The sequence below is a fragment of the Cinclus cinclus genome, chromosome 1, assembly GCF_963662255.1.
Source record: "Cinclus cinclus chromosome 1, bCinCin1.1, whole genome shotgun sequence".
Lineage (NCBI taxonomy): Eukaryota > Metazoa > Chordata > Aves > Passeriformes > Cinclidae > Cinclus > Cinclus cinclus.
Window position 1 is genome coordinate 51,822,496 of NC_085046.1, and position 26,373 is coordinate 51,848,868.

At 41.5% G+C, this 26,373-nt stretch overlaps 1 protein-coding gene across 1 annotated transcript in view; it reads left to right on the plus strand.

Moving 5' to 3' along the window:
• EGFR (epidermal growth factor receptor) overlaps positions 1-26,373 on the plus strand; it is a 150,276-nt gene that overhangs the window by 113,551 nt on the left and 10,352 nt on the right. The window contains exons 6-20 of the mRNA XM_062497770.1: positions 1,122-1,240; positions 2,652-2,793; positions 3,479-3,595; positions 4,152-4,278; positions 4,377-4,450; positions 5,641-5,731; positions 6,475-6,674; positions 7,714-7,846; positions 9,178-9,277; positions 11,128-11,285; positions 16,777-16,812; positions 18,098-18,239; positions 19,824-19,946; positions 21,181-21,279; positions 25,681-25,866. Of these exons, the coding sequence (XP_062353754.1) occupies positions 1,122-1,240; positions 2,652-2,793; positions 3,479-3,595; positions 4,152-4,278; positions 4,377-4,450; positions 5,641-5,731; positions 6,475-6,674; positions 7,714-7,846; positions 9,178-9,277; positions 11,128-11,285; positions 16,777-16,812; positions 18,098-18,239; positions 19,824-19,946; positions 21,181-21,279; positions 25,681-25,866 (1,847 nt within the window). The remainder of the gene's footprint in view (positions 1-1,121; positions 1,241-2,651; positions 2,794-3,478; positions 3,596-4,151; positions 4,279-4,376; positions 4,451-5,640; positions 5,732-6,474; positions 6,675-7,713; positions 7,847-9,177; positions 9,278-11,127; positions 11,286-16,776; positions 16,813-18,097; positions 18,240-19,823; positions 19,947-21,180; positions 21,280-25,680; positions 25,867-26,373) is intronic.

Sequence of the window (26,373 nt, forward strand, 5' to 3'; positions counted from 1 at the left end):
AATGGAAAAAGAATATATGATTCTAAAAATTCACTCTTATATACCCTGTAGCTAGCTATTTTTTGAAATAACTTCCTGTTAATTAACAACCATGGTTTTCAGACTTACAGGAATTCCTGATAATATTGTAACTCATTTGTGACAGCTGTGAAGTTGGTAACAGTTAGCACAGTGCCCATCTGCAATGCTCAGGATTCTGTGTGAAGCAAAGTAGCCATCCGGTTCTTCTGGCACTTTGTGCAGGCTCTGTGGATCTGTAATTTATATTTTTTTTATTTTTTAGAGACCAAACAATCCTGTTTTGGGGTTCTGGTACAAAAACATGCTAGCCATTCATTTGTGGGGTTCTTAAAAATTGTTCTGATTATCCTTTTCTCTGCTTTGATATTCAAATGGAGAAGCTTTCCCAGTTCTCAACAAAATGTTGCAGGCATTTTTTGCTTCCTTGCAAAAAGCTGGACCGGGGCCAGTTCTTCCTTTGGGTTGTTGCACTGGTGCAAGCCCTGAGGGAATTGTGTAATGAAGATAAGATTTGGCCAAGGATTTGAACATTAAAAAAAAATTCAACGTGCATATAAAATCTGCTTGCTGTGTGAGTCTCCCCTATCTCTGCAAATTTTGGAAATATTTTAGTGCATTAAAGGGACATTTTACAGAACCACACCAACAACATACAGTTTACAGTTACAGTACAAAGTTCTGGCAATTCTGTCACATTGTTTTTCCCAAAGTTAGCACCAATAATAGTTAATTTTCTGCATGGAATGGAGACAGATTCTACCCTGTTGCCCAGCTATAAGATACAATGACTCTGTGACAGTTTTACTTGGTCCAGGCATTGATGCAACAGGGTTGTTCTTTCTAAGCAGGACATATTTCCTGTCTGGGATCAGTGTTCTTAGCACCTCATAAGAACCAACATAATTACAGGCTGAACATGAGCCCTTCTTACTACCACCCACACTTGCTCTCACCCCTCCCAAACTTTGGCCTTTAATGAGGGCAGAACGTCCCATGAGGAAAATCTAGCACAGAGCCTGTACCAGACCCTTTCCCTCTATTTCTTGATCTCATTGCAGCAAGTACAGCTGATGTTTTTCATTTTTTCTCATATCTTCCAGTAACAAAAGTCATCTGTGCTCAGCAGTGCTCTGGTCGGTGCAGGGGAAAGGTGCCCAGTGACTGCTGCCACAATCAGTGTGCTGCGGGGTGCACTGGCCCTCGGGAGAGTGACTGCCTGGTAATGATGCTACACCACCACCATAATGGCTTCAATCCCTGACACGGCGAGCAGGGCTTTCAGCTGCATGTCTTCTAGCCTTCTTCAGCCCCAGAAGGCTTCCTGAGAGATGCTCACCTGGAGGGTGCTCCAGGGCTTCCCTGCATGGGTGGTTGTTGGGAGGGAAGATGGCATGAACTTCACAGCATCCTTAGCTGGTCTTTACTGACTCTGCCCAAGGACCTTTCTAGTGTGTTCCAAACCAATGTTAGCGCCTTTGACTGCCCAGTAAGTTATTGCAGAGCATCCAAGTGTTTGCTGTAGGCAACTTCCCCACATGAGCAGGTCCATGGGGCCCGAGCTGCCCCCACAGTGCAGCACTTTTCCAGGTCAGCACAGCTTTGCCTAGTACTCCTTAGCCCTAGTCAGTAATAATAATGGTTTACTAAAGCAAGAACTGGTATGGGAAGTAAGAAGTGATGATGGATTTTCATCTTTTTTTGCATTTCACCGAACTGCAGACATGAAATCCAGGTTTCCCTTTCTGCCTTTGACTTGCCACAAAAGCACTGTCTGGGGAACCCTGAGGCAGTGAAGAGAGAAGGAACAAATGGAGCTTCTTTAGGCAATAAAGGTCCCATTACTTTTCCACCAGAGTTTCAGGGGTTTGGTGCGTGCTGTGGTTTTAACTCTTCCCCAAGTTTGCACTACACTTCATTTGGAATTAAGTGACATCTCAGTAATCACCACAGAAATTGTCCAACCTGGATTTTATTGTTGTTACCTCTATTCCTGGTTTCCATTTAAAATGGCTGTGATCCCCTTACTGGCTCACAGAGAAGATAGTTACTGTATCTCATCTGGAAAGCCAGGGGAGAAGGGAAAAAGAGAGTCATGATTAATTTAATGAAGATTTAGATTGGAAGAACCAACTTGCCCTTCATAAATGCCTGCTAAATTGTTCATTACCTTCAGCCAAATATAATGGCCTGAGTTTAGTATTTAGCCAGAAAAGTCAGTAATTGGCAGGAAGGGACTTGATATGATTTAGGTTATTAAAAACTGGCCAAGAAAAGTACACTTAGTCTTGATCTGGTTGCTGCTTGTAGGGAAAGCTTTCCTGTCTAAAGCATGTAGATTTGCTCTTGTTCCCATGTGAATCCCAGCAGCTCTCCACTACAGTGCCAAGGTTTCTTGCTCAGCAAAAGAAAAGCTCATGGTTTCTTTTTTTAAAAAAATACTAAACTCCTGAAGCAAACTTACAACTTCGAAGCCTGAGGGACCATCCTCATGGATGGTAGCTGCTTGGGGTTTCCATTAGAGCTAAGTAGGAAGCAGATGAGGCCATCATAGTGTTTTGGAAACCTAATGTAACATCACTGTCATTTTTTAAGGAGAAGACAATTTAATGGGTGCTGTTGTTCAATGATAGGCATGCCGCAAGTTTCGGGATGATGCTACGTGCAAGGATACGTGTCCCCCATTGGTCCTGTACAACCCCACCACTTACCAGATGGATGTGAACCCTGAAGGAAAATACAGCTTTGGAGCCACTTGTGTGAAGGAATGTCCACGTAAGTTCACTTCAGGTTGCAGCCCCAGAGGAGCTGAGGAGCTGGAGGAAAGGGGGAAGGACCATATGTCATCCCTCTGTGTTGTGGTCAGGTAAAAGAGCACTTGTTTTCTTCAGCTTCTGTGGGAACTGAGAACAGGTGACAAAGTGAGCCTCTTCAAACAGTCTGCATCCATCACCTTGCCTGATTTTTAATCTTTGCATTTTAACTTCTGAATTTTTTTCTCTTGGTGAAGAGAAAGACATCTTCTAAGAACCATTAAAACAATAGCTATATAAGATCAATGCTGTGGATTACCAAAGCATTATCAAATCTTAACTAGTTCTTAATTAGGACTGTTAAAAAGTACTTGATTTTAACACTCTGTCTCAAGGCCTGTGATCACCGTTTTCTCTACAGATACTTGCTTTTCCTTTCTTGCTGCTCCATTTCTGCATTTGTTAATCTGTGAAGACTTGAATGTTGTTTTATCCTTCAGTGACCATTCCCCTCCCTTTAAAATGGTGATAGCACTGTATGTTCATCTACCTTCAGATTATGTTTGTGATGTTCATAGTCAATTCCTGTACTTTCCTAAGTGTGCCAAAAGCTCAAACCCCCTTTTTCTTACAAGTCTTGAAGTACTCGTCTGGCTCTCAAAGCATCCCTCTTGTATTTAAGTCACCTTTGTTCCTTTTTTTTCCAGACAACTACGTGGTGACAGACCATGGCTCCTGCGTTCGCTCGTGCAATGCTGATACTTACGAAGTGGAAGAAAATGGTGTTCGAAAGTGTAAAAAGTGTGATGGGCTATGCAGCAAAGGTATAAAAAGCATGGAGTAAACCAGTAAGGCTTTGAGATGATAGAGAACTTACTAGGAAAAGTGCAGGAATGATCTTAGTTAAGTGCAAATTCAATATAGATCAGATCCAGTGATAGTTAGGAGATCCGATAAGTGGTTTGATCAGGAAGCATGGCTGTGGAGCATGCCCTCCAGATGGGATACACCACAAGTCCAGTAGATAAACTGTGTGCTTTGTGCATGTATGTCTTGCATGTCAGCCTTCTCCTCCATTTGTTCTTCCTAGCATCTCATCAAGGGGAACAGAAATGGGACAAAGGGAGAAGGGAATGTGCCAGAGCCTGTGTGCAGATGTGCTCAGACCAGAGCTGCACAGCTGGGCAAGCAGGAAGCAGTTATCCTGTGGCACTTTCTGAAAAGCAAAAATAGGCAAAAAGTCTGTGAAACTCATCTTAGAGTGGTAGGTTTGACCATAGGGAATTCTTTCTGAGCTTGTGGCACCTCCATGTTTCTACCCTGCCATGTGACTGGGCTTCACTTTTATCCCCCTTAACTTTTGTATCTCTCCTTTAACAGTGTGCAATGGCATCGGAATAGGTGAACTTAAAGGGATTCTCTCTATAAATGCTACAAATATTGACTCCTTCAAAAACTGTACCAAGATCAATGGGGATGTCAGCATTCTCCCAGTTGCATTTCTAGGGTGAGTTATCTACTGGCCACCAAGCCCTGAAAGAAAAGGGCTAGGGAAAATCCAGACTAAGCTGTTCTTTTCCTAATTTCTCATTCTGTTTGTTTCAGTGATGCCTTTACGAAGACCCTACCTTTGGATCCCAAGAAGCTGGATGTCTTCAAAACAGTCAAAGAAATATCAGGTTAGCAGTGAATTTAAGCTGACGTGTTTTTTGACTGATACTACCAAAAACACAAATTGGGAAGAGGGAAATTTTTTAAGCACATGAAGAGAAGTGCATGTAAAGTGTTTCTTGTCTCTGAGCTTAACAAGGGTCACTCTTAACTGAGGTGGTCAGCAGCACCTTGCCAGTATTACGCCCACATAACCCATACTTGGTCTTCCATCCAAGGTGTGTGGTTTGGCCAGAGCATCCCTTCTGCTGAGCTATTAGCCCTAGAGAAGAGTAAAAGCAGTGGAGATCCTCAGCCACCCAAGAAGCATGTGGTGATGCAGAGGCGTGCCACTCCAGCTAAAAAAAGCCAAGTGTGTTTCTATTTGTGGAAAACCTTCCAGCAGCTCCTTAGGGAAGCGTGCTCAGTGGCTTGCGTCATCCTTATGGAGACACCCTCTCCAGTCTGAAGGGCTCTTCCTTGGGGTGAATGTGTCTCCATGAGCACAAAGCAGCCAGGGGAGCACTCAGCCACCGTCTTGCACCAAGTATCAATTAAAAGCAATTGTGTTCAGCCCATTATGAAATGAATGTAACACTGGGGCTGGGTCTACAGACACAATCCTAGTTCTCCTTTTCTTTCTCTCTGACCTGTGTGGTTCCCTTCAGGGTAGCAATGACTAACTGCAGAGCTTCATACAGCAGCCTGCAATTTTCCAAATTCTCCCCTTCCTCCAAAACACCTCAGTTGAATGGGGAATTTTGCTTGCCTCAGAAAATCTACTACAAGTAACTATTATTCTCTGTTCCTGCTTTTCAGTTTTCCTCTTCCCTGAGGCTGGCTGAAAAATGGCATGGAGTGCTGCCTTTCTCCCACACATCCAGAGCCTGCAGCCTCTCAGCCAGGGTATCTACTGGCAAGAGCCATTGTTGCTGGTGACTCGGTGTGGCAGGATGTGCAGCTCGTTGACATGCTCTCTTACACTCCTAAGCCCTCATGGTGGGCTAAGAAGTAAACTGTTTATAAAACAGTGTTTAAAAATATCTCCTTGCTCCCTAAAATGTCACGTTAGACTTTGAGATCCTTCAGATAAGCATAGGGAAAGCATAAGCACCTTCTCCTGGTGCAGGATTTGCTACAGGAGAAGGTTCTGCTGCCAGTATTAACAGTGAATTTATTTCCATTATGATCATGTTTTAATCTTCTTTTCCTCTTTCAGGATTTTTGTTGATTCAAGCCTGGCCTGAGAATGCTACTGATCTCTATGCTTTCGAAAATCTGGAGATTATACGAGGCAGAACAAAGCAACAGTAAGTAAATCATGTGCCACAGCCACTCTAAGAGAAACCCTGTTCTGAGCTACTCTTGACTGAGCACACCAAGGTTGCGAGCAGTGTGAGACTCAAGTCCCAAAACTGATGCAAAATGGGGCAAACCATGCAAGGAGTAGAATATCATCTCTGTAGCGTAGATAATATGCCCTGGGAGTAAAGACCCTTATCTCTCTGCCATGTGTGGAGGGCTGCCCTGAACCTGCTTTCAGGACCAGGGTCTTCACCACCATCCTGGAAGCACAGGCAGGACACAAAGTGCTCTTTAGAGTCTGGGATAATTATGCCATCAGAAGCACTGTGGGATTTGAGGTAGCTGGGTAGTCATGGATGGAGGCTGCTAGGCAGTGCAGACACCAGCAATGCTTCCATTGCACTCCTAGGCTTGCCCCAAGAGGAAGAATGACTTGGTGGACAAGCACAAAATAATAGCTGCTTTACCTGAAGCCATTGTTCCGCATCATTTACTTGTCAGACCACATGTGTACTGACAGATTTAGTTTAAAAAGCCCTTGCAATACCAGATGTGAGTGCTGCAGTTGTTACATAATAAGCATGTCATATACAAGGCATTAAGTTTAGGGGGCTGAGCAGAATCTCATGAAGAAAATGTAGTTCACAGCAGGATGCATTTGACAACTAAAAGAAAAATATGTTGAGTAAATCCTGCTTACTAATTACCTTTCTTGCATGTTTTTTCTATTTGTTCATCTCTATTTTAGTGGCCAGTATTCCCTTGCCGTTGTTAACTTGAAAATACAGTCTCTAGGGCTGCGCTCCCTCAAGGAAATAAGTGATGGAGATGTTGCCATTATGAGGAACAAGAATCTCTGCTATGCTGACACCATGGACTGGCACAGCCTGTTTGCAACTGAGAGCCAGAAAACGAAGATTTTACAGAACAGAGATAAAAATGAGTGTGGTAAGTGAGTGCTGCATTCCTGCTCACCATCAAAGCTCGTGCTGAAATTCAAGACTAAGCTTTTATTTTCGTGATTCAAGCAAGGCTTTTTTCTTCATGTTCCTCTGGCTACAAAATTCATCAGTGATACTGCTTTAATGAAAGTGGTGAGGGAAGAGTGGGATTTTTTTTTTATTTCCACCAAAATATGGACTTTGTGGTGTCCAGCAAATCAGCAGATTCTACAAGCATAGTGAAGCCACATCAGTTGAAGGACATAAAAGCTAGCTCCTAATACTGGCCTTTTTTGACCATATCAAAGCTGTCTTTCAACCATACTGCTATTAAATGCAGTGGTCCCTGGGCAAAAAAATCTAATTATTTCTTTGTGCAGAATATGAATTTGTTGTATTTTAGAAATTTTTCATAGAAATGATAGAATGGTTTGGGTGAGAAGGGACCTTTAAAGGCCATGTAGGCCAACCCCCCAGCTGTGGGCAGCGATGTCTTTCACTAGACCAGGTTGCTCAAGGCCCCGTCCAATCTGACCTTGAATTTAGAGGGATTAGGCATCCACCAATTCCCCATGAAAGTCATGCCAGTGTCTCACCATCCACTGTAAGTATATCTTCATTGTTTCCATGAATCTATCTACTCTTTCAGTTTAAAAGCATTTCCCCTTGTTCTGTCACTACACACCTTCTTAAAAAGTTGTTATAAGCACCCTTCAAGTAATAAAAAGCCCCAATAATGTTTCTGCAGAGCTCTCTCTTCCTCAGAGTGGACAACACCAGCTCCCTCAGCCTGACTTAACTTTATTATATGTCTGTTAAGCTGTCACAGAGGAGATCACTTTTATTTTGAATGGCCAGAAGTCATTCAGTTGCAGGCTTTGGGATTTAGAGGAGCATGATTACTCCTCTTCCACTCTACCAGAACCATTCATATCTGTTTTGGAGCAAGCTGGGGAACTGGTTGGTCAGATAGAGTGAGAATGGAGAATTTGACCCCTCTCTTGCCTTGACATTCATGTCTTTTCTTGTCCCTCTTTCTCTCTCAGCTGCTGCCAAGCATGTTTGTGACCCCCTGTGCTCAGACGTTGGCTGCTGGGGCCCAGGGCCCTTCCACTGCTTCTCCTGCAGATTTTTTGATCGTCAGAAGGAATGTGTGAAACAGTGCAACATCTTGCATGGGTAAGGTGTCTCAGGGGTGCTTTAGGTTTTGGTGATGGTATGGGGGTTTTGGTTTATAAAATGTGTTGTAGCTAGAAAGAAAGCAAGAAACTGGATCTCTGTTTGCATGGGATTTCCCCAGCTTTGCAGAGATGTTGCGTGAACACAGTACCTAGCTAAGGTACCTCTCCTTCTCTATTCAGTACTGCTTAGGAGTTTGCACTTGACATGGTGATTGATAAGAAAACATCCTCTTAAGCCCACAAGGAGACTATCTGGAGTCCCAAGGAGGCTAAGAAATAAAGAAAAGAGTTTAAAACCCAAGCTATGACTCTCATGTCAAGTACACTGGGTGAGAGCCAGAGCCATTTAGAGTCTCTGGGAGCTCAGTCATCCCTAGAGCTATGGCTTCACTGCTTGGTAGACTTCTTTCCTCTTATATTTGCTCAGACAAGCAGATCACCCTTTCAGTTTGCAAAGTTGCAGTCAAGGGAGAATGAACTTTCACCCAAGAATCACTGAGAGCTGCTATTTCAGGCAAAATTATTGCCTCAGCCTCACTCAGGACAAGGAAAAAGTATTGATGCCTTGTGTGTCAATTCAACAGGTAATGTAGGTGGAGAAGGCATGTCTAGCAGCAAAATTACAAAGCTTGTCTTTTAAAGCTCCTGAGTATTAAGCAAGTACTTGTCACGGTGCTAATGCCTCTGATGTTTGTATTTCTCTAGTGGTTTGCAGTTTAGCAGCTGTCTTTTTTTTAAAGTGAATTCCCTCTAGCAGCTCTAATAACCTGAAGGGCAGATCCGGGCATTTTTTTGTGTCAAATGATGGGAAGATTTAGTTTAATTAATAACACCATTACTTGAAGTGGAACAGCTTTATTGCTATTAAAACCATCTGTTCCCAACTTTCGTATTTTAATGATTCATTGTGTGTTGTAGAGAGGACATGAATTTAATTATCAGTGCCTTGCTGTTTAATTTTCCTAATTATTATTTGTAGCCTTGGAATCACTTGAACTGTTTTTGCTGATCTCTTTGCATCACTACCATTTAAAAGCCTCTAGAAATGGTTGTGAGTATTCTGTGACATTAGCTTAAAAGGGAAAGTAAACTAATTTGTAGTGTGCAATCTGGAGCGCCATGTGTTTCACTGTCTCTTTTCCCTTGCTCTTACATCCTCCTGGCTGCACTGAGCAAGTGCCACTGGTGTAGCCAAGAGGGTCCCTCTTCCTTTCTCAGTACCATCATCTCAATCTTATGTGGAAAAGTCTGGAAAAGAAGACAGTCATTTATCACTTGCTATTATTTCTGAGGTTTAATTATTTCTCTTTTGTTGGTGGTGTTTTCCAGGGAGCCAAGAGAATTTGAAAAGGACTCCAAGTGCCTCCCCTGCCACCCTGAGTGCCTTGTGCAAAACTCCACCATGTATAATGCAACCTGCACTGGACCTGTAAGAGCAGATTCATCTTAGCAAATCTGAGCCCCAGATCATGTATTAATATGTATTTCCCATGTTCAGATAATCCTGATGTCTCATTTTAACCCTATTTGAAGTGAAGAAGAGAATGGGGGTGGTTAGAAGTCAGGATCTTGGGGCAAGGGAGCAGGATAGGAAACATCAGGGTGCTAGTTTTATTTTCTGACATGTAATCCACAGTCACAGACATTATCAAGTCTTTAATATTTTTTGTATTTTTACAGAAAAAAAATACTTACTCTGGCAAATATGGCAAACATTTGAGTAACATGTAACCATTCAAATTCCAAGTTGGTGTCAACACATTAGGTCAAAGTCAGATATTTATTGCAAAAGTCCAATTGTCTCTCTTTTTCTTTTTTTTTGAGATCAAAGTTCCTGCTTTCATCACAGGTCTACCTCTGTGTTATTTAACCCAACTCTTGCCACCACCAGCAGCCTCTGAGTGTTTGACCCATGGCAATTGTTGTGTTTTAGGAATGATACTCCCCAACTTAGTACTCCCACTGAGACTCTCCAAACCACAAGCTGCTCCCTCCCACCTTCCCTCCCCCCCTTCCCCTGTGGCAGGCAGGAAAGGAGAATTGAAGGCATAAGAGGAGAAAATCATGGGTTGAGAGACGAACCATTTACTGGAAACAGCAATGAGATAAGAAAGGGAACAGTAACAGCAAGAAGATTAAGAACAGTGTACAAGAAAGGTGAAGGATTCATACATAATTGCTCAGAACCAGCATTATCCCACTGTTCCCTCTACTATGCTTGCTCAAACAGAAGGAGCCCCTTCTCCCCAGAAGAAACTCCTTCCCCCTGCCCCTGGCAATGATATGAGGGGGTATAGAATAACCCCCATGTCCTGACCATGCTCCTCCTGGCTACTGCAAAAATTAACCCTGTTCTGTCAAGAACAAGGACACCCATCATCAGTTTGAAGAGTCACTGCTCAGTACCGTGAAGCATTTCCATCCTCCCTCCTAGCACCATAGCCTCAAGGATATTATTTACATTATAAACTCCTTCAGGCAGTGACCCCCTGTTCCATATTTGCCTAGCATGTAGTAATCAGTCTATTATAGTGGCCCTTAGACATTAGAGTGATTAAAATGATCGCCACATAGTGTGCCTTACTTTTGTCCTACTGCAGCCAGCACTGTGGATCTGGTCTGGTTTTTCTCCATAGTAGAATTTGATCCACAATTGCTGGTTCCCCTGCTTTAAAATATTTAGGTCATTTATGATGTTGTTACAGTCTTAATAAAAACAGTTCTGCCAAAAATGGCCAAAGGCAATGCCTTTAAATACAGTCTTAGTGCTTTTCAAAGTGGGGGGGAAAAAAACCAAAACATGGACTCCTTGGGTTGCCTTCATCATCTTATGCTTCTTCTTAACAGAGGAAAGAACCTGTGCTGAGAAACCAGAAAAATAGGGTTTTGTTTCCAGCATTTCAGGGCAGTATCAGGAGGTCTATATCCACTATTTTAAATTATGTCTGCTATCTGCTTTTCAGCTAAACCCTTAACAAGGTGTCATTAAATGCTTCCCCATTTAAAATGCAAAATGCAAGTTTTCCAACCAGACAAGGCAGAGGGAAAAAAGAAACAACATTGTAATGCAAGAAAATATTAGCTTTAACGTGGCAGGAACTGTCTTTTGTATGGTCCATCCTACAAGAGAAATTACTTGCAAGAAATCGGGTGGCAAGGTAATAAAAATAGACAATGCTGAAAACTTCCCGCAGTGGAAGGCATTTAGATTTATCTTCTGAATTTCCTCCTGAATAGGCTGGTGTAAGGACATTATGAACAAGTTGTATCTCTCTGCAGGGCCCTGACAATTGCATGAAGTGTGCCCATTTTATAGATGGCCCCCACTGTGTGAAATCCTGCCCAGCAGGGGTTCTGGGCGAGAATGACACCCTCGTCTGGAAATATGCCGATGGGAATAATGTTTGCCAGCTCTGCCATCCAAACTGCACCCGGGGGTGAGTAAAACCTTGCACTGAATGGCGACAGGGTAGAAGAGACACAGAGAAACAACTTGTCTCAAGCTCTTTCTCTTCCTGATGGTCCTATGTCAAACCACTGAGAAGAACTAGCAGGGATCAAGAAAGGTCAGGAGGACCCAGTTAATGTAAGCAGAGTGTGGCAAACTTTGTAAGTAGGAAAAGGGCAGTGGTACTTTGTTTTTATGCAGAAGGAAAAAAACAAATTGTTTAAGGGGTTTGAAACAGGCTTGTTTGATAACTTGAAAAGGGAATTTTACAGGACTCACCCACCAGTGATGGACTTTTTTTTTCCACCTGGCTTGTTGCTGTGTCCTCTGGTTTTGAGAGGAACATCAGTGACATCTGGTGGATGGTGGGTTCCCAGGGCTCATTTTTCTCTGCACCTTTCAACTTTCAGGAGGGAAATCCCAGTGAGGTAACACTGTGATTTTCTTATTTTCCTTCTTTCCATGTGCTGGCATTTGATCTGAGTTAAAAACCTTGAGTGTGACTTTTTTAACAGGCATCACAGTAAATCCAATCTATACAAGCCATTTTTGTCCTCATTTGGGGATATGCTTAAACTGTAACCTGTAACAAGGTGTGAATTGATCTGTTTAACCTACATCACAAGTAATAATGATCTCCTCTCCTGATTTCCAGTCTACAAAAGACACAGGATGCACAGGAAAAGGTTTTAGGGTTTGAGAGCTGACTATTGGACTGTGATGCTTTCAAAGCAAAAATCCAGCCCATGTTTGGTGTCTTTTCCTTCACAGGCCTCTGCTTTTTACCCTGCAAGTCTTTCTGATCCAAAATCTTTCCATATGATGCCCGTAAGAAGTGTTGCAAGAGAGGAGTATTGAATACGCAGACCAACCATCACATTGTATATTAGCTAGCCATATTAGGGGAACTGTCGGTTCCCCTTCCTGGGAAAAAAGAAGATGAAGGGTGGAATCAGCAAGAAACAGACCTTTCTAGTGCTCATAGTGAAATTCAGTGCAATGGTTTTCAGACAGTTGTTACAACAATATGGTGGATTTGCCACGATTTACAGTGGTGCCTTCTGCTTTTGCTATAGTCACAGTCAAGATTCATCAGGGCTTCCCACTGCAAGCCCAAAAAGAAATGCTCTCAGTTTAAAAGGGATTGTAATAAGTTTGTTCTTCATTAATGACCTCAGTAGTCCCTACTGATACGAACTGGCCACAGTGGTCCGATATCCTCCATCTAATCGGCCACATGGAAATGCACCTTATTAGTGGAATAGTGTAATGAGTAACCACATCTGAACAAGGCTTTTTTTTCACTGTCTGGCCTCGGTAGTGAGATACTAGACTTGAATGCAGATTTGGAGAACATTTTCCAGACAGGGATTAAAGCAAGCCACACACTGGCTCTTAGTGTACAAGCAAGTTCGCCAAACAAATTGATCAGAGAAGTCAATTCCTGTCTTGCTTTAGCAGTGGATGGGGAAGTCACAAGAGTCAGGCAGGAGATAACATTACAGTAAGGAGACTTTTTTAAAATGAGGACTACCCAACACATGCCTCAGTGTATTTGGCCTTGTGTTATTAAGGCAGAACATTAAAAGTAGTATCAGTTTCATCCTTCACCTGAAAGAGCTCGGCTGACTTTGAATCAGTTACATTGTGAACATGCTCAGTAGCCCAATTCAAGTTAATGCCCAAATGTGGCAGATGAAATAGGCTGTATCCCTGAAGGGCTCAAGAGTTAGAAGGAGGTAGTGTTGCAATATTTGCTGTACAGATAGGACATCTGTGGCCATGGATGAGTAGAGAGCCAGTGTCAGGGATGTAATATGGGAACGTGCAGTCAGGCACAGCATTGTTTCTCTGAAGGCAATCCATCAGAAATGCCATTTCTCTTTACATCTTTCCCTCATTTTGCTGTGGGAATGGATCTGTTCAGCAGTGGGTGGAAAACATCTGTCTTACAAAGCTTTTGCATCCTTAGAAACCACAATCTCAGCGATTCCTGCATGACAAGAAACAACTTCATTTCTGTCCCTGTCCAATTTCACGGCTAGAGCCCACAAAATCTTATCAGCATGATTAAGTGTGCTGACTTCTGTAGTCATGCAAGCAAGGGTTCCCAGGATGTCTCTCTGTTTTCCTTATTTGAAGAAGCTTCAAGTAAAAGACTTCTCTTCCCAGATGAGTTTTGTCATGAATTTCATTTTTTTACTTTAGGTATGCATACTGGTCATACACTGCTTGTTTTGTAATGCTATGAAGAATCCCTTTGAGTCCATTTGCTGAGTCTGTTTTTCAGCCTTCATTAGGAAATAGAATGAAGGATGCTTTCCCCTGCTTATGCCAAAAGACCCCTTCTCTGCCAGTTCTCCTGTATTTTCTTGGGGATTTTTTACACAAGCCTTTTGCCCTGCCTCTAGTACAGCTGAGAATATATGCTAAGATAAAGAAAGCAACATCTCAAAAGCCCTGAACATATAAACCCCATTGATATGTTCATCAATTAAAGACACTCACCATCTTAATTAATCTAGTCAATGTTGAAGGGTTTGATTTTCCCTTGCCAGTGTCACAGGAAATAAACACAGACACAGCCACTGGGGTGGATAAGCAAGGAGGAGAAGCCACCACTGTAGCCAATACCACTGGCTGGCACATCCTGCCTCCATCCACAGTTTTGCTATCAACAATCTGTGTCTCACCAGTCTTCATTTTAAATACTAAAAGTTTTTTTGGGGGAGTTGAGAAAGTAGCCAGGGCATCTGAGAGGGAAGGGTGCAGAATCATAACACAAATTCTATGCCTTTGTCACTCTTGGAAGGTTACTTAGAAAGGACAAAGTAAAATACTGGTAAAGTTTAAAAATATTTTTAAACGGTTTTCCATTTATTTTTATGATTTTTAAGTAACTTAGGGTGCTATAGTGTGAGCGCCCTCTAAAAGGCCATCAAACGTAACATGATATATAATACATGATTGTATTACATCAAACTAGGAACTATGGGTCGAGGAGAAAATGGTTAAAATCTTGATGGATTTAGGAAATAAATAGTTGTGTCTGCACTGAGACAAGTAATATTTAAACAGATGGGTAAAATGTATAGTTCAGGATGAAGTAGTTTTCAGGAGCTGTACACAGAACTAATTTTCCATTAAGTAGAGAAGCGTATCAAAGACTACAACTGCTGTTATATTCATCTCATATGTCCAGAAGATCTTGAGTTACTTCATAACGTCACATTTGTCATTTTGGTTTCTGTAAGCAGAAGAAAAATTACTCAGGAATGGAAAACATGATTATTTAGATTCCATAAAATCTGGGTTACTTATGTAGGGTGTCATCATAAAATTCCACATTAAGAAAGATAGTTATATATAGTCTTAGAGGGATAATTCTTATGGGCTTTGTTTCTTCTCTGACTTGTGAAATGAATCAGAAAACCAAGTGGGATTTGAAAAGCACAAGCTGATCTCTCTATTTCTTCCCAAACATCTTTTTACTTTATCCTAAGAGACTTGATATTGATGGATTTGTGTGGGAAAAGGAAGGGGACTGATAAAAATCTACAGTTCTCCTGCCTCTACTTTGATGTGTAAGAGAAGAACTGATCAGTCATTCATCAGACTGTAGCTACAATCCCCTTAGCCTGTTTTGTTTGCTGTTAGGAAGCACATAGAGAACTTGCCATCTTAAAGTAGCATGGCAAATCAGAATTTTGAGGGAGAGATACTTTGAGGGACAGTAGTCGTATTCTGAAATTAGGTGAGGTCTTCCAATTTCACATTCTTATCAAGAGCAGCTGAACATACTTTGTTGTGTTAGAAATTCATATCCGGGAGGTAGACCATGATGTCTGGAGTCCTTGAGCAGTTTTCCATTGTGCACCTGAAGAGAGAAGCCTAAGGCAAGATTTGCTTCCTATGATGGTAAACAATCTGGTGGCTCTGCTCTGCATGTGCAGCCTCTCTGTGCTTAGTTACACAACTGAGCAAACAAAGCAAGCTGCATGCTGGTAGGAAAGCTAACAAGGCTGAGGACCTGGAATCCAGGAATTGGTATGCACAGCACTTGCAGCATGTCCAGGACACCAGGATGCACATTCTTGCATGGGAGTCCAGTGAACTTACAAGACCTTCCAGATGCTGGGTCTTGGAGCACTGTGTTGGCCCAGAAACAAGGCAAATACACAAGGGAAGATCTGAGTAATGAAAACAAACAAACAAACTAACTAAAACCCAATAAAATGAGTAGTTGCTTCACCTCTTCCTTCCCCAGACCCAGGCCAAGTTTCAAGAGAAGGTCTTAAACTCTACCTGGCATGTTGAAATTTTTCTGGTTTCTCTCTCAGTGAGAGGGATTCCAGAGCAGTTTTCCTGGCATAGGCTCACTCATTACCCCCTGCTTGACCTCCTCTGGAATTGTTTTGGGATAATACATTTTCTCTAAGTCAGCGTAGGGAGCGGATACCACAAACTGGACTTTACTCCTTCCTGCGCTCTGTTTTCCAGAGGTGATGTCACTATCTCAGTAATGCTTTCCTTCCTCAGTAGACACCACAAAGACCACAATTCCCGTGAAGAGCATATATCTCACTGCCCAGCAGCACTTGGGGAATGCACTGTTCCTCTCACACTCATTAGACCATCAAGTGAACGCAGTCGCTGTGGGGTTTTTTGTTTGTTTTTTTGGGGTTGTTTTTTTTGTGTGTGTGTGTGTGTGTTTGTTTTTTGGGGTTTTTTTGTTTGTTTGTTTTTGTGTTTATTTTTTTCTTTTTTTTTTTTTTTTTTTTTTTTGCACTACACTGCCAAGGTTTTGGGCTTTTTAAACTCAAATTGAGGGTGAATGACTTGCTAGTAGAGTTCCTGGTTCTCTGAATAACAATTGTACCTGTTTACATTACCAGTAACATAATACTTTGGATTTTAAAGGAAAAATACCATGGACACATGCCAACAAAATGTAGCCTGAGAGAGTGCTGTCAAATCCCTTTTTTTGATGGCAGTCCACGTATCTGCTACCCAAGTTTTCCATTGTAACAGAAAGTCTGGAAACTGAAATCTTTACCTTATCAGAAACAAGAATTATGCAAGAGGGTCTGCAATGACATGTTTCCATATATATTTCTGTCTATGTAGGAGGAGGAGGCTAATTTTGTGCTCCTCCACAGTCAGCCCTGGGCTCTGGGAAACAGGGAATCCATGAATTTTGTGTATCTATATCCTCGCCAACTTCTACCACATGCAAAAAAGTTGTTTTAAAACATTCTTTAAACTAAGTATGCAGCATAGCTGTTTCTCTAGATAAAATGTTTTGGGGAAAGGTTGTTTACTGATATTTAATGGAGTGTATAACTATTATAAATTCCTATGTTAACACTTGGACTCCTCTGAAACACAAACTTTCAAATCAGTAGAGCTCTTCTTAGTTGGAATTACAGAAGTATGTAGGCCACAGCTACTATGCTTGTAACGTTCATTTGTTTTTACAGGTGCAAAGGGCCAGGTCTTGAAGGCTGTCCAAATGGGTGAGTATTTCATCTGCTACAATTAATGGCAGAGCTGGAAAGAATATATGTGTGTGTGTGTGTGTGTGTGTGTGTGTGTGTGTGTGTGTGTGTGTGTCTTTACATTTCCACGTGTGTGTGTGTGTGTGTGTGTGTGTGTGTGTGTGTGTCTTTACATTTCCACACTGGACACTGCTAGACTGGGACTAAAGTCTTCAGCTGTTTAGAGGGAAGTGACTGATTAGGCCAGGCTCAGACCTATAAAAATGGTTTAAAGAACTGAGAAATATTGCTACTGGCACAAGACTTCAAAATCTTGTTCTGCCTACAGTTTTTGTCAAGGTGAGACCAGGGATCTGTTACTGAAGAATAAAAACAGAGGATGGAAAAAGAAAGGATTAAGGCCAGAGAAAGATATGTTTAGGACTGATACAGTTATCTGTGTTACAGGAGACTCAGATATGCAGAGGGTCTTTTCCAGTCCTGTGATCTGTACATCTCCAAATACTGTGTGCCCAGAAGGATGCTCATTTGTCACACTCAGACTAGATCTTATATCACACTGTTTGGCTTCATGATGTGCTCTAGAGAGCAGAATTAAGTTTCTGGCCACAAAATCATGCTATGGCAAGATAAATTCAACCTAGAAGTACTGTTAAAAAGTGACTGCATTTATTAGTAATCCCTGGGGCAACTTAGAAAAACGCTGGGAAGAATCTCTTAAGTACAGACCAAAAAACAACCTTGGAAAACAGGTTTTTCTTTTCAACTTACATTTACAATTACCCAGGCTCTAATAAAGAGGCAGCAATCTGTGTGTACAGTGGGGATGGTACACAATACACCTCCCCCCCAAAAAAAAAATATGGAGGGATGTCAGCTGCATTACTGGTATCACAAGTGTGTATGCCTTTCTGAGAGGCCTTCTCTCCACATGCTTGGTGTCTCTGATCACTCGTGGGCTGCCCACAGCTGGCACACACAGACATCACAGATTTGATGCTCATGTGCTTGGTGACTTTGTCAGAGGGAGGAGAAGGCTGTGAGGATCAGTTCCAGTTGTGAATTCGAGGGAAGAATGAAGACTTGTGATTTAAGTCCACATGGAAATTAAGCACCACTTTGAACAGATTACTGGATGAGATTTAAAAATACAGGTGCCAAATAAATGCGAAATTGGCTTATGTGGGTGTCCAGAGTCCGCGTTTGATCAAAACATAAGGCTTCCTGCAACCTCTGTAGGACTTCTTTAAAATCTAACACCTATGAATTTCTTTCTCTTTCTGCATCCCCTGCTGTGTTGTAGCTCCAAGATCCCCTCCATCGCAGCCGGTGTTGTCGGAGGCCTCCTGTGCCTGGTGGTGGTGGGCCTGGGCATCGGCCTGTACCTGCGGAGACGCCACATCGTCAGGAAGCGCACCCTGCGCCGGCTGCTGCAGGAGAGGGAGGTGAGCACGGCCGGCCGGCTTCACCTGCAGGGGCAGGGGGGATCCTCCCCCTCGTAGCAGAGCATTAAAGCACCCTCCATCCGCCTTGCAGCTCAGCAGTCCCTTGGGATGGGAAACGTGGCGGCTGCCGCGGTACTCGGGAAAGGGGCGGCACTCACCTAACACCTCGTCAGTCTCAAATCTGATCCCTCTGTGTATCACTTGCAAAATATTTAAGGGATTTGGAAGTTTCAATCCCAAGGGAAGAAACTGAGACTATCTACTCAGAAAAAACAACACCTCTAGGTGTAGGTGCAATGCGTTTGCTGACCCGTGCTACCTTCAGCCTCAAATCGCGTGTCCCTCCAGACAAGCCTTGAGGCTCCTGTGGCAGCTCAGGGTGCTTCTGAAAATTCTACCCCCTTGATCAGGTTGCGTGCCTGATCCTGTGGAAAAAGAAAAGGAGAGGAGGGAAAGGAACTGAGGAAGTGTTTGTGTCTTGTCTTTGGTTTGTTTGTAGCACAAAAAGCCCACAAAGCCATCAAAGTGAATGGTTCACCCTGTTGGGCATGAGCAAGGTTTCTGCACTGCTTATTGTTTTCTGCATGGCTTTGTGTGCATTACAGCATCACCCTCTGGATACATCGTACACAGCAAAATTCCTAATCCTGGGTGGAAGCTGCTCTTTTGTGGTTAGCCCCCTTCTCTTTCTAGTCTGGTTCTAGTAAATTAGCCAATCGTTTTTAACATTCTTCTAAAATCCCAGTTGCAGCTTCTTTCTATACTTGCCAGCTTTGCAAAGTCAGCTGTTAATATCCTTAAGAAAAAAAAAAAGAAAACATACTGCTGCTGTATTCTGCAGTTGAGGTAGTAGAGTTCAATTTGTGCTCAGCTCATAATGTACCCTCTGGACTCCTCAAAATGAAGATATTTCATTGTAACAGAGGGGCTGCTTGTCCTCTAAAATCAGATTGAATCTAGATAAATGCTGTTTTATTTGAAGAAAAAGCAAAAGGAAAAACACTAAGGAAAAAGCTGGCTTATGCATCATAAAAATATTAAATATCTTTTGGAAGGCATTACCCCAGTTTGCAATAAGGCTGAGATAAAATTTTGAAAAAAATCAATAGACAATTCAAATCCTATTTTTTGAGGAAAGAATCACTGTCAAAGTTTCAATTGCTGCTTGTACACCACTGGTACCATGGGAATTTTATCCAGTTAAACAAGAGCAGACATGAAAGGTTGCAGGTGATTCTTGCCCATTATTTAAACATTTTAATAATTTATTCACAAGTTCAAAACAAAAATAATCTCCTTTAGCATCTGTGGTAATTACATTATTTTTCATGTCATGTTTTTCTAGTCTTTGAAGTCATAGCCTCCATTTGAGAAGAGGTATTCCTTCATTCTCCTTCAAAATGGCAGTTGCCACTCTGTGCTTGATTTTTGTTGCAAGTACTTATTCCTGCAAGTCTGAGCAGAGCTATCCTCCCAAAAACTTCACATGGAATCAAATGTTCTTTATTTTAAAGGAAGGATTTAATAAAGTATTCAACCTTCCAGACTGTGTAATCTTCTAACATCATCTTCTCTCTGCACCAGCTTGTTGAACCACTGACACCCAGCGGGGAGGCACCAAACCAGGCTCATCTGAGAATTTTAAAGGAAACAGAATTTAAAAAGGTCAAAGTTTTAGGCTCTGGAGCTTTTGGCACTGTATATAAGGTAAGATCACCTTGTTTGTATTCTCCTTTTCATCCTGCTCCCTCCTGCAGGGGCCCCCCCAAACAAAGCAAGAACTGGGAGCTTTGATCATTGTGTAGATTTTTTTAAAACTAGATTTTAAATCATGTGTCTATCTATTGAAGGGTAGAGAGATTACTCAAATCATCTTTAGTTTTGTTAGAAATTGGGTAACAGGAGAAGGTTTATGTAAAACGTTGCCAAAGTCATACTGCTGAACCTGGAGAACAAAGATCTTGACTTAAAAACTACCACAGTCAAATGCACCCTACTGTAAATATTAAGAAAAATAAATGCATTTTGATTTGCTCAGTGCAAAGCCATTTTTCTGTGTCATCTGGGATCTTCTTTTTATAATTTTCAATCCTTCTTTCACTAGAACTGATTCAGATGTGTAAAAGTGTTTGCACACCTTCAGTTGTGTAGGTTCAGAAGTTTTTTTTTTCTCTTGGTGTTTGTTTATCCTCTGTGCTTCTTCATCAAGGTCCACTTTTCTGTGCTTCTCCTTTTATTCAGGATATGTGTTTCAGGCTTTTCTATTAATTGTAGGTTCCTATATTTCTTTATAAAGAATAATCTGTATTCTGAATCAGGCTCCCAGCTATGATTAGGAATTTTAGGGGCACAAAAAGTTGTGCACCTGCACTGCTGGGCATTTCAGCAGCATGTCCTCACAATGCCACACTGCTGACCTGCCACCTAAATGGCCTCCTGACACTATAGATGCAGAGCACTGTACCAGGGGGACATAGGCTCCCCTACCACTGCATATGTATAGGACTGCATTATTTGTACAATATAGGTGCCATCTGTTTTTAATGAGAAAATGCTAATTATTTTCATCCCACAATTTATAAATTGGAAGTGATGAGGTATTGCACATGCAGCTGCTGTGATGTTCTAATTAGTTAGATTTTCATCCACAAAAGTTGCTTTTTATGCATCTCTTCAGCTATTTACACAGACATAGTAACGAACATGTTTTTTCAAGAAAGTATGGTAGAGGCGACTGAAAAAAAAGTGCCACCCCATGAAGAGGAATTTGGTAATGCTCACAAGACGTTTTTTGCTTTTTTTTTTTTTTTTTTTGTCTTCCATGTCTTTCCATTGTTCAGAATATTTGAGTCTACTCAGAAGATGTAAAATATATATGTAACTGTGAGAACTAACCTGTTAGGTATGAGACTGAATAACTCTTTGTACTTCTTTTTGTTAGGGACTTTGGATCCCAGAAGGAGAGAAGGTTAAAATTCCTGTTGCTATTAAAGAGTTGAGAGAGGCTACATCACCAAAAGCCAACAAGGAAATACTTGATGTGAGTTTCCATGTTTGTTTTCTCAAGTAGTCAGTGGTCTGTGGATTTTCTTCTCTAACTAGAGGGGTTTAAGGATTTTTTGTCGGAAGAAATATTTTGCATCCTAAACTCAATTCTCCATCTAGAAGTTTTGCACTTTGCAGCCCAGTCTGCGAAGTGGTTTTGTGTCTCTCATTAACCCAATCCAAACACAGATTTTACACTCATGGGGTAGAAGATAAGGAGTGGTCAGGACCATACATTTACAACTACTTCTTTCTTCTTTATTTTGATATTTCAGGACTTAAGTTGTAGGATTTATTGTCATTATGGTGGTACAACTAAGCCAAATAACAACAGATCTAATGATTTATGAATCCTGCGGATTGTAATAAGATAGTTGCTTGATTAAATAAAATTAAAATAATTATAAATCCAAAATAAAATTTAAAAATTCCAGCTCTCTGATTTCTTTGCCCTAGAACACAAGAAATTATCTCACCTTCTGAAAGAAGCTCAGGATTTTTATTTTATTGTTTGGATATAGCTCGTCCCTTCAGAAAACAGGAGAAATATGGGACACTGATTTAGGAGTTCATAAATGTTTGAGTTTACAATGAGTGAACCAGAGTCCTAAATACAAAAGTTTCCTGAACCTGGAATTGATGAAAATCTTAACTAGATCCAAATCCATGGAACATGCAGCACCAAGAATATATGCATTTCTGTACAAGGAAAAGAGAATGCTGAGTGAGGAGAGGAGCACTCAGAAGTTCAGTGTAGCTTCAGATTTCCCATGCTGTGGTTCAGTCTTAAGCAAGAGGAAGGATGTGTTTGTCTGTCTTTCTGTCCTGTCCCTGGTATGTCCCAAATGGACCTGTTTGTGTGGAATTGATGGTGATGTTAATCAAGCTCACAAGTCCTTCAGCCATGAGGAAAACTGGAATTGTTTTTATTTTGGTAGGGACTGAATTTAGAAGGAATTTATTTTAAATCCAATTTTGGCTACTACTCAGGTAGGAAGGTACATCTCAGATGGTTGAGGCTGGTTAAGATCTTAACAAAAAGCCCATCCTTATAGTGAGAAGTGTCAGGATAAATGTCTGTGAACAAACCACCACTTGTGATACTGAAGATAATAAAGCTCACTGGATTTTTCAAGTCACCCGGAATAAACAGTGTTATTCCAATACATTACTCTTCTTCAACAGAATGTGTGTTATGCACCATATGATTTGATAGGCATATTGCAGCAGTGCAGAATAGGTGGTCCATCTCCAAATCCATATAGGAGGCAACATCCATTCTGGTTTTAGTCTAGTTAGCCTCCAGTTAAGACTCTCAGCCCTTTCCCAGGTCCCTCCATATGTGGCCCTCATACCTGCCTGTGATCCCTCCCTTCACTGGCATTCCTTGCATTGAGGAACTGGCAGAGATGTTGTTAAACTGCCTGCCCTGAGCTCTGCTCCACATTTTGTTCTTCACAATGATAAGGAACATAACACACTATTCACAAAGGATGCTTTGGACTTAACTGCATCAAATTCCTGAAGGCATGTATTCTGGAGGAAGGGTTAGTCAACAAGCCTGTGGTACTTCATCTTTCCTTCACCAGATCAAGATCACTAGACAGGGCAGTAGATTAAGGGACTGTGTGCTCTTCAGTGGTATCAAAGTGCTCACTCTTGTAAAATAAATTTCTGTAGCAAATCATCACATTATCTTGTCCTTTGCATTAGGATACTTAACAAAAAGCTCTTCCTTTTTCAATCCTGTTAATTTTTAGATAATTTGGTTAGTGGAACTCTGTATTTCAGAACTACATTTAAAAACCAAACTAGTGAAAGAAGTCAGAGGGAGGACTCCAAAAGCATTTCTCAAACCAGATTTTTGCTACACAACCAATTTTCCAAGGTCACTGGAACCTCAAAGATAATAATGTCTAATTAGAAATTATTTGTCTTACAGAATCACACTAGGTATAGAACAAGCACAGCAGCTTTAGCTCTTATAATCCAGGCAAGCTCTGGCTGACTTTATTAGGGCAGGGTTAATTCAGAAGGTTGTTGTTAAATACCAAGCATACTTGGAGCAGGTCAGAGCGCACCCGAAGAGATTTCCAAGATAAATAGCTGAAACAAAGACCCACTTTAGTGTCTTGGGCTACTTAGAGGGACCCACAACCACACAATAGCTCTGTTCTGCTTTCAGCAAAGAGGAGGCGGTGGCCTATTTTCCTTTGCAGTATCGAATGGAAGAGGCGGTGTCAACACTTGGACACTCTCTGAAAGCTGTGTGGCCCAAACGCCCACCCGGCGCCTGCAGCATCCCAGTGCTCAGCCACCAGGTCAGCCCCGCGAGGGCTGCACAGCAGATGGGCAGTGAGAACAGCTCCTACTCTGCAGTCTTCCCCCCACCCTGCCCTGCCAAAATGAATACAATATGGATCTGAATCCCAGCAAGGGAGCAAGGCATCCTTCATCATTACAATGGCTCAGTTTGGAAGCACTGAGAAATGAAGTTGTTTTGGTCTCTGCTTACAACTGAGTATTGAATAACAAATTTGCAAGAATCTCTAAAAAATGATGCCACAAATATGTACAAACTGAATAGCAGATTGTATTCCCCCTTTATCTTCCCCTGAGCTAGCCCACACAATCAGTGCTATCTATGGCAGAGGGATGTTTTTCAATGGTGTGTCCACATCATGCAGTAAGTTGATGAGCTCTTACCAGTTCTGGTGGAGATCCTATTTAACCTGTTTACCTGGAGGCCATTTTCATCCTAAGGGCTCCAAAAAAAGGATACCAAATGCAGAACTAGTACCTCAAAAGAAGCTGCATGACATCATGTTTTGCTTAGTCTGGCACATTAAGCAACAACACACAGGCCAGAAAGTATTGCTTAAGAATTTGGGTTGCTTATTTCTTGAACGTCATTGCCTTAATAACTTTGTTTAATAACAGTTCTCTCCAGCTACGGAGCTATGTGACATCTGTGGAACGCTTGCTAGATGATGAGTGAAGTGCTATGGTATTTATTTTCTTAAGCTCTTAGAAAGAGCAGATTTGCTCTTTCCCTTACACCATTCGTGTCTTCATTATGATTTTAGGCTTTTGGGGACTGCTAGCCCGAATTGCCAAGGGGTGAATAGTAGAGTTTACTCCAGATGCTGGATCAAGATGCTGACCTGCTCACTGAATGGAAAAATTCCCATTCATTTCCCCTTGTGTTGTTTTTCAATCAAATCACTTCTAAAATATCTAAAAGTGACATACTGTAAATCAGACACAAAGTTAGTTAAAGAAAACAAACAACGGTAGCTCTAATTTTTTTTCCCAAACTGGAATCCATTCTTTGAGCTGGCACTTGTCAGTGGATTTGAGTATAAATACAGATCTCAATTTTCAATCCTTAAGTAGTTTTTGCACACAAAAACCATGAGCTCAGGAATTTTTACCACATGGCCATGTTAAGTAATGTATTTGAGCCAGCCTCTGAAGAGATCTTTCCCTTCAGAGGGAAATCTTCTCACAGAAAAACAAAAGAAGAGGAGGTATCTTGGGTGTCATAGATTGATACCTGAAGCTACACAGTGTGTACCCACACTTGAAAAAACAGTTTTTCACATATTTATGAAATTAAGCCCAAAATTCCAGTTGACCAAAGGGTCTGTAATGCTTGGGCTCCCACATTCCAAGTACCTTCCTAGTACCATTTACATTGCTATTTGAGTCTAAAATAGTTTTTCCAATTGAGGGCAGTATTTTCACTATTGTTACTTAAATACAAGCTTCTAAAGTGGTGAACTGATTATTAATCTATTTGGTTTGATATGGACTGAAGAAAAACACGGTCAGGAAGAACATGGTCTCTTTAAGAATGAGACCATCAGTCACATTCTAAATGACAGCTTTGACTTTCTGGGTTAGTACCAACCTTGACAGGGGAGCAGAATTCTCAAAAATACTGATTTCCAGTCAGTTTCATTAAAAGGTCTGTGGGGACAAAAGCCATATGACACATGTTCACAAAATGTGTTGCCCTTGCAATTGGGTGCTCAAAATTATGAAATCCCATCAACTTCCAGTTGGTGTTCAATTTATTAATTCCTCCTTGGCCTGTAAGTTTTAATCTCCCAGGATTTTATGTCCAATGTTTGCTTGGTGTACAGTAGTGAGAGACTGGCTCTCCTGTGACATCTCCATGATGATTTGATGTTCAAAATCTGGACATTTCACTGAACAGAAAATAGTCCACAGAGGGGGAAATTTATGTATTTTATATGTGATATGAGACACAGAGTTTGCATATAGTATTTTAGCAACTTCTTGGATGACCAACTTATTTTAAACTGCCTCCAAATATTCATGTCACGCCAAAGGGAGTGTTTCACATTTCTTTTTTTGCCTTTCTTCTCAGGAAGCTTATGTGATGGCTAGTGTTGACAATCCTCATGTATGTCGCTTGTTGGGAATCTGCCTCACTTCGACTGTTCAGCTCATCACACAGCTGATGCCTTACGGCTGCCTCCTGGATTACATCCGAGAGCACAAGGACAACATCGGCTCTCAGTACCTCCTCAACTGGTGTGTGCAGATTGCAAAGGTAAGCACTCCAGAGCTCTATATTAGCTAAAACTCAAGAGATCTGACAGCATGTAATGTGTTTATTTAATTATCAGTATCTGCAAATTTTCTGTTTCACCACCTGGATCCTAGGTACGTTATGCAGGGCAGTAAGTGGTTACTTTTTCTTAACAATTTACTGTTTTTATGCTGATGAGCAAACCTTAACTATTGTTCAAAATGCTTCTAATCCACCTAATGTTATCACCTAGATATTTATGTCCAAAACAAACACCCAGTATTGAAATGATAATGCGATGCAAACGTGATGCAGTACAGGCAGCCAGGAAGACAATAGAATTTGTCAATTCCCATAACAAAATGTTGCTTCCATCAGTGGATTTCTTTGGGCTATCACAGGACAGCGATGTTCAATACATCTTCCTGTGCGCCTTGGAGAGTTTCATGCTGAAATCTCTGAGGCCAGGGATCGAAACTGCTGACTACCGAATACCAGCTCCATCCTTGTTCAGGCTGGCTTTCAGCA